The following is an 8,546-nucleotide window of genomic DNA, read 5'->3' on the forward strand; positions in this document are numbered from 1 at the left end:
ATGTTATTAATACGTGTTCCGCTATGCCATCTCCTAACACGTTCATCACGTTTTGAAACTTAAACTGGTGACATTTAAAGCACCCAATTGGAAACACAATTTATGCTTAATGTCTCTAAACAATTTCTAAGATGCTCAAGCTAAAATTGTGGCTGCATGGTCTTAATCCTAGATTTTTTGTTCCGCAATTTTTGAAATGCAAAACATAAGTGAGTTACCACTTGATGTACACCCCATTTTTGAAATGCAATGACCTTCAACTAGATTGCATGTAGTGCCTGATATGAACTTTAAGAGATCACGACTTAAAGAAAATTATTAAAGGATATTTCCTATTACAACTAGATTGATTTTTTTCTCACTATTGAATAGGAACTGTGAATGATTTTTCCAGTCAACGATTAACACATTCCTCCGTTCCCACATTAAATGGAATCTGATCTGCAAATTGTCTTTCCTTCTCTTTTTATTTATCTATATAATACATAGACATTTCATCCTCGCTTCTCATCTCTCAACACAATTTTAAGCAGTTTCTGTTTTCTTTTATTTCCAGCGAAAAACATGTGGAGTTTATCATGGCACAATCTACTCCCCTGCCTCCTCTTCATGTACTTGAATTTTCAAGTTATTTTCTCTTTGCCTATTAATTCTTCTTCTCCTTCTGCAAAACTTTGCTCCCCTGAACAAAGGCTGGCCTTACTCCATTTTAAGAGTACCTTTACAATTCATAAGAATAATCATTCTTGTGAAGAACATTCTTATCCTAAGACATACTCTTGGAAAGAGAGTACTGATTGCTGCTCATGGGATGGAGTCACTTGTGACAGCTTCACAGGTCAAGTAATTGGCCTTGATCTTTCTTCTAGTTGGATCCGTGGTGCTGTCTTTGACAACAGTAGTCTCTTCCTCCTTCACCATCTCCGGAAGCTCAATCTAGCTTGTAATGATTTAAGCGGATCCACTATCTCATCCAAGTTTGGTCAGTTTATGAAACTGACACATCTTAACCTTTCTTTCTCCGGTTTCTATGGCCTAATACCTACTGAAATCTATCACCTAGCAGAACTTGTTTCAATTGATCTTTCTGTTAAATTTGGCGATAGATTACCAGAACTCAGCCAGCATGTTTTCAATAAGCAATTGCAGAATCTAACAAAATTAAGACATCTTCATCTTGATGGTGTGAATATGTCTTCAGTTGCTCCTGGCTCCTTGGTGAACCTGTCTTCAACTCTGATATCTCTTGTTATCAGCAATACAAGCCTGCAAGGCGACTTCCCAGAAGACATTTTCCGCTTTCCATTCCTCCAAAAGTTGAGTTTAACCGGAAATGGAAATCTAACAGGTACTTTACCAAAGTATAATTGGAGCTCTTCACTGAGATTATTGGATCTCTCCGAGACAAGTTTCTCAGGCAAGTTACCTGACACAATCGGCAACCTTATAAACTTGAATGTTTTGGATCTCTCTCTTACAAGTTTCTCAGGAAAGTTACCTGACACAATCGGCAACCTTATATACCTGAATGTTTTGGATCTATCTTTTACAATTTTCTCAGGAAAATTGCCTGACAAAATTGGCAATCTTGGGTACTTGAATGTATTGGATCTTTCTGACAGTGAATTCGAAGGGTCGATTCCAAAATCACTTTGGAATTGCATGAAAATAATTTCTTTGGATTTGTCATTCAATAGATTCAATGGCCAAGTCGCAGCATCACTATCTAAACTTAGTCAGCTTACAAGTTTAAATCTGAGAGGGAACAATTTTGAAGGAAAGTTTCCAGATGTTTTTGGCAACCTCGGCGAATTAACTGATCTAGATCTTTCATTGAACAATTTCAGTGGTCAGTTGCCGTCTTCAGCATTCAACCTCTCACATCTTTCTGTTTTAGACTTTTCCGAAAATCAAGTTGAAGGTCATATTCCATTTCAAGTAAGTGGTCTTTCAAATCTAATTTCTCTCAAGATGTCTAATAATTTTCTTGCTGGAAGAGTACCATCTTGGTTGTTTACTCTGCCATCTTTAGAGACATTAGACCTTAGTGATAACAAACTCACAGGTCCAATTGAGGAGTTCCATCCGCCTGGTTCAGTGAAAAATGTTTATTTGATGAATAACGAGATTCAAGGTTCAATTCCAAATTCCATGTTTGAACTCTCAAAGCTTAGAACCCTCGACCTTTCTTACAACACCTTACTGTCATTTGTTAATCAGAAAAATGAAACCTTTACGTTTCCCAGCCTTCAGAGGTTCAGTTGCTCTTCTTGCAACATAACTGAATTCCCTAATTTCTTAAGAACCTCAAAAACCTTGAAAATCTTAGACCTTTCAAACAATAGAATTCATGGCCAAATTATTCAATGGGAATTTGAATTGTTTCACAATTTGTACTATTTGAATCTCTCTCACAATTTTCTTACAAGTTTCTTCCCTTCTGGAAAAACTTCAAATATGAATCTAGTGGTTCTTGACCTTCACTCCAATTTCCTCGAGGGCCCACTTGTGATTTTAGATGCACCAGGTATGGACACCTTATTACTTTCCGACAACATGTTGACGGGAGAGATCTCTTCGTCAATTTGCAACTTAAGCTGTATTCACTATCTTGACCTATCTCTCAATAGGTTGAGTGGAACAATTCCTCAATGTCTAGGAAATGCTTCTATGCTTTCACTCTTGAACCTTGAAATGAATAATTTCAGTGGTAACGTCCCCACAATAACTGCATATAGCTACATGCATTACCTTAACCTTAACGACAATAAGTTGGAGGGATCATTACCACCTACTTTGGTTAATTGTAGTTATTTGGAAGTTCTGAATGTTGGGAACAACATGATAAATGATACTTTTCCTCATTGGTTAGCAAAGCTTCCAAAACTTCAAGTTCTAATATTGAGATCTAATAGATTTCATGGTTCCATTGGAATATCAATGGGAAGATTATCATTTCCTAAGCTACGAATAATTGATATCTCTCACAATCATTTCACAGGTGCTTTGCCAACAAGATTTTATGAGAAATTTAATATGATGGGCGGGGAAATTTTGAAAGGTGAATTAAAATATCTAGAACTACTAGACAATCGAGGGGCTCCGCAAAACTGCCGGCTTAGGCCGAGTTATGTTTTATATTATTCAATTGTTTTAACAATGAAAGGTGTTGATAGAGAAATAGATAGAATTCTAAACATTTTCACAATGATGGATTTGTCAAACAACCAATTTGAAGGACAAATTCCAAAAGCTATTGGAAAGCTTAATTACCTCCAGGGTCTCAACCTTTCTCATAATAATCTTACAGGTCATATTCCACCATTATTGGAAAATTTGACTCAACTTGAATCATTAGACTTCTCCTTCAACAACTTTGTTGGAAAGATTCCTAATCAGCTGACAAATCTATCATTTCTTTCCGTGTTGAACCTTTCATACAACCAACTTGTCGGATCCATACCTCAAGGAAATCAATTTTATACATTTCAAAATGACTCTTATATTGGAAACTTTGGGTTGTGTGGATCCCCATTGTCAAGGAAGTGTATTCGTGATGAGCCACCATCTCCAGTGCCATCAATCTACCATGAAGAAGATGATGAGTCAAGCTGGTTTGATTGGAAAATTGCCTTGATGGGTTATGGGTGTGGATTGGTGTTGGGCTTATCCATTGGATATATAGTATTCACAACAAGAAAACCGCAATGGTTCGTAAGGAAGATTGAAAGAGTAAGTCTGAGAAACATGAGGAAAGTTGAAAAAAGGTCTCCAAGAAGAAGAAATTAGTAAGTTCATATATTGCTATTTCATGTTTGAGTTTTTAATCTTCATCTTCTGTTGTTTTTAACCATTCTCATTATTATTCATTTTCTGATAGGAAAATTCCGCCTCCTTTCTCCAACAAAGGTAAACCCACTTGCAAAACTGGTTTTGGATTTTATATCCTTTTCTAGGTCACTGTTCTTGAAATTTCTCAACTTTTTACTTTTGAATTGGTCCTTCATGTTTGTTTTTTGAATTATAAGTTTAAGCCCACTTCCATAATTGATTTTCGATTCAGTTTGCTCTTTTGATCCTCTGTTTTATTTTACAATTCAACTCCAATCCGTGTCCTTTTTTTTGGTATTAGCATAGTTAATTTTCTTTAGTCAAAGTTAAATCAACTCTCTTGTCATCCATTCAATTACTATAATTTGATGAGGGGATGGTAGTAATGGGGTTATCTTCATTGCGTCATAAAAATTTTATCCATAAACATTTGGGGAAAAAAATTATATACGAACATATTACAACCCAAGAATGAAATTCTCCAATGCTTCGAGTTGGTTCGATAGGAAAATTGCGTTGATGGGTTACGGATGTGGATTGGTAATAGGCTTGTCTATGGGACATATTATGGGGGGGCATGGGCAATGGGTAGAACCAGAATCAGAGCCGGCTCAACGGGGTGTGTTTTGTAATTTTTATATCAAATATTATTTGACATATAAGGAATTGCAATCACAAAATTGGGGGAAAAAGGGAAAAAAGAGAGTTTGCGTCTCCACCCAATGTCCAGTATACGATTTGTTCTCAGCTCATGTTGTTGACCTTCTGTCGCTGTCCAATCTACCGTTCGATTTGTAAATAATTTATTCAATGATTTTACTTTTTAAGCTATTAATTGACTTTCTTGTGTTTATTTTGTAGAAATGATTGGACTTGACGAAGGAATATCCACGACAAATTTGGAGCATGAGACATGATGTTTTACTGATTGCATTTCACTATTTTGTTACTATGTAACTTATTTTATTTGAAATGATGAATGCTATTTATAATTTTCAGTTTGGGAACAGTAGTTGCAGGAGATGTGATTTTTTTAAGCAAACTGCAAGGTGTATGTGTGAATTTTGTGAACTACCAAGGGTGTACTTGTGATTTCTTCAGGGCATATTTGTCATTTTTAAAATAATAGGGGGCAATTTAAGTCTCCTATGTATTGGGGACCGGAATGGAACTTGCATTTCAGGTTTCAGTTCTGGTTCTGTTTCCTAGCAATTTCAGCAGGTACCCAGAACCACTCACCCTTAATTTTTATATTGTATTCGCAACAGGAAAACTACTATGGTTTGTAATGATGGTTGAAAGAGTAAGGTTTAGAAACATGAGAAGAGTGAACAGAAATCATCCAAGAAGAAGACATTAGAGAGTTAAATTTAGTGCTGCTCTCTCTATAAGGTGAGTCATCCAACTGTTATAGAATACATCTGTAGGTTTGTATTTAAGTAAAATTTCCAGAATGTTTTCAACATTCTCTTTCTTTTCAGAGCAAGGAGGATAGCCGCTTGTGTCTACATGGTCTAGTTATTATCTTCCAGCCATCGATTTTCTTCCACTCTCTCTGGAGAAGTAATTCATATTTTATTTTTGGGTTGTGAAATAATTCAAGTAGATGGTAAGCTAATATATTTTTCGAGCGCTTTAGATAATGCGGTTCTGTTGGAGTTACTAAGTGTTTTGCTTTTTATAAATGAATCACTAATAAAAATAATAAAATCACTCAGTTAAAATTTATTTGTCAGTTATTTTGGGTTGTGAAGTGCTCCTGTTGAAGTAGATGACAAGCTAATAGTCTTTTGCTCTATAAAATGGCATTGCTGAAATTACTAGTCATATTGATGAAGGCAAATGAGAATGCTGAACAGAAGATGCGAAGGAGAAGAAAATTAGGTGTGCTCCACTTTAATTTCCTGTAAGTCAGCTGTGCTATTTTTTTACAATTGTTTGTCCTGTAATGGTAATTATATTTACATCTTGAAAAGTCTATTAATTACAAATTGTTTAGACTGCATCATTATCCAAGTTAACTTCGAGTTCTTTTTTAGTTGAATATAAGGTTTTTCATACTCACTAGTGTTGCATACTGCTTCACTTTACTCCTTTCATCAGGTTTTGCAGATAAAAGTATCAAGGATACAACACACAGTTTATTGATAGAAGTTGGATGTAGAAATGGAGGCTTAAATAGAATAGTGCTGCAAGATTACGTTTATATTGACTTTGTCTCCGCATTCGGTTTAGATATCGTGTTTCGCTTTCCTATTTGTTCCCACGTCAAATTATATATCTTTAGGAAAAACTATTTAATAAAGAATATAAATGTATTATTAGGAATTGAAATATGAATTTCATTAGAAATAAAATGTCTCATATACTACTTATAATTATAGGGGTAAAAACCAATTCAATGTTATGAAAGAATGTGAGAACATAAGACATTTGAGGTAAAGGTTATTAAACGCCATGAGTAGGGTCTCTTAGAAACTATGTTAGTTTTTGCTCTAGGTATTGAGTTGACGTGGTTAGAAACTAGAATTTTTTTTGCTTTATTATGTACCGGGTTTATGGTGTTGTGTATTCTTGTATATCATGTTCATGAAACTATAGTGGAGTTCTCTCATCCGTGGATGTAGGTGGGTTATGCCGAACCACGTAAATATCGTGTCTCTTTGTGTGGTATGATGTTATTCCTATGTTATTAATCTCAAATGGATATTTTCCGCTCCGCAATCTCCTAACACATTCATCACGTTTTGAAACTTAAATTTGGACTCTTTTTGTGACATTTAGAGCCACCCAAATGGAAACACAATTTAACAAAATTAAGACATCTTCATATGATGGCCTGGTTCAATGGAAGTTGTTTCTTTAATGAATAACCAGATTCAAGGTTCAATTCCAAATTCCATGTTTGAACTTTCAAGCCTTACAGTACTTGACCTTTCATCCAACAACTTGATGAGTGGCATTGTGAAGTCAGACATGTTGTCCAAGCTCAAAAATCTCAGTATCACTAACCTTTCGCATAACCCCTTACTATCATTAGTAACTCACAAAGCCTACTTTACCTTGCCCAATCTTGAGGATTTCCATTTCTCTTCCTGCAACATAAGTGAATTCCCTAGTTTCTTAAGAACTCAAAAAAAATTTGGTGTCATTAGACCTTTCAAACTGTAAAATTCCTGGCCAGATTTCTCAAAGACAATTGGAATTTTTTCACAATTTGTACTATTTGAATCTCCCTCACAATATCCTGACAAGTTTCGTCCCTTCTGGAAATATTTCATTGATGAATCTATTAGCTCTGGACCTTCAATCCGACTTGCTCCAAGGCCCACTTTTGATGCTAGATGCGCCTAATATGGCCACCTTATTAGCTCTTGATAATATGCTTACGGAAGAGATCCCTTCATTAATTTGCGACTGGAGCTCTGTTGAAATTCTTGACTTGTCTAACAATAACTTGAGTGGAGGGTTCTTTCTTTAAGGACCCTTTAGTTTGTAAGTTTTGTTGTATCTTCCCTTTGTTTTGGGTATTTGTTGTATTGCCCAAAAGTTTGTAATGTTTTGGAGATAGTGGAGTTTTCTTTTGCAGCGCCCGAGGACGTAGGTTTCAATACCGAACCTCGTTAATTCTTGGTTTTCTTTATTTTTGCATTTAATTTTGGCTATTTATTTATGCTTTACTACTTGTTATTATTATATTCAATAGCTAGCGTTAGAGTTTATGTTTCCGTTGCATAACAGTAATTCCTCAATGTCTAGGGAACTCTGATACAATGTGGTGATTTATTACAATGTCTAGGGAACTCTAACACATTGGTGCCCTGAAACGGAGAGCCAGTATCTTACTTTTGATTTCAGTGGAAAATATTACAATGTGGTGATTGGCATGTGGTAAGAGGCAGAGGACTTCTCTGGATAATTAAACAGAGTAAAAAACAGGGGAACCAGGAGAATTATCAGAATACATCATTATTATTAATTTTTTATAATCTCTATAATCATGAGAATTTAACAACAGCCTCCATATATTTAACAAGCTTTAATTCTAACTAATAACTGAGTCTAACTAAGTCAGCTCTTTTAATCTTTAAAGTAGAGTTGAACCGGAACCTTCTTCAGTAGAGACTAAAAAGACTTTGCCAATATATTGTTATTAATTTCTTGTAACACCAGCGTTTGCAGCAACTAACTGGTGGAACTAATGATCCACTAACTCACTACCCAATCAATGAAATTCACCAGCACTCTTTGTCTCTTTGAAGGATGTAAGTAAATTACTGATCAGTAATAGGTCTTGCATCACTCATAAATGAAATTTTACGTGACAAGATATATCCAATAAAAAGGAAAAAAACCCAACCATACAGTAATTATACCAGAATCAAAATAGAATAAGTAATCTTAAATTTGAAAGAAAAAGAAAAAAAAATCAACAAATATCTAAAAAAATTATCAAATTTCTTGAAAATTCAGTAGAACGTAAATCTACTTCGAGCAGCAGGGTGTGATAGTATCATAATGAGATTAAAAAGGCAATAAATTCTCACTGTTTTGAGAAGGACGGCCGAGGTTTGCTAAGGCAGGACGGGACCTTTGAAGCTCTCTCAATTCATAGCCAAAAACGCTTGAGAGCTTCTCTTTGGCCGCATTAATCACAAAAGCAGGAAGATTACGCTGAGAATAGTTTTTCGTAACCAAGTGAACAAGCTCCTCTC

At 35.2% G+C, this 8,546-nt stretch overlaps 1 protein-coding gene across 2 annotated transcripts; it reads left to right on the forward strand.

Annotated features, from left to right (window-relative positions):
- Positions 1-528: 528 nt before the first annotated feature.
- On the forward strand, positions 529-5,387 carry LOC116110211 (receptor-like protein 33). 2 transcript variants are annotated; one of them, XM_031396431.1, is made up of 4 exons: positions 529-3,788; positions 3,881-3,909; positions 4,693-5,223; positions 5,313-5,387. In XM_031396431.1, coding segments are annotated over exons 1-2 (3,225 nt in total). In that variant the 5' UTR covers positions 529-564; the 3' UTR covers positions 3,882-3,909; positions 4,693-5,223; positions 5,313-5,387. The 2 variants fall into 2 exon arrangements, with proteins under 2 accessions (XP_031252291.1, XP_031252290.1); XM_031396430.1 differs by lacking the exon at positions 3,881-3,909.
- Positions 5,388-8,546: the final 3,159 nt, after the last annotated feature.

This window comes from Pistacia vera, unplaced genomic scaffold, assembly GCF_008641045.1.
Source record: "Pistacia vera cultivar Batoury unplaced genomic scaffold, PisVer_v2 Contig599, whole genome shotgun sequence".
Taxonomy (NCBI): Eukaryota; Viridiplantae; Streptophyta; class Magnoliopsida; order Sapindales; family Anacardiaceae; genus Pistacia; species Pistacia vera.

What these genes read in the sequence shown, in the direction of transcription:
- LOC116110211 (XM_031396431.1), top strand. Translation starts at nt 565, where the DNA reads ATGTGGAGTTTATCATGGCACAATCTACTCCCCTGCCTCCTCTTCATG.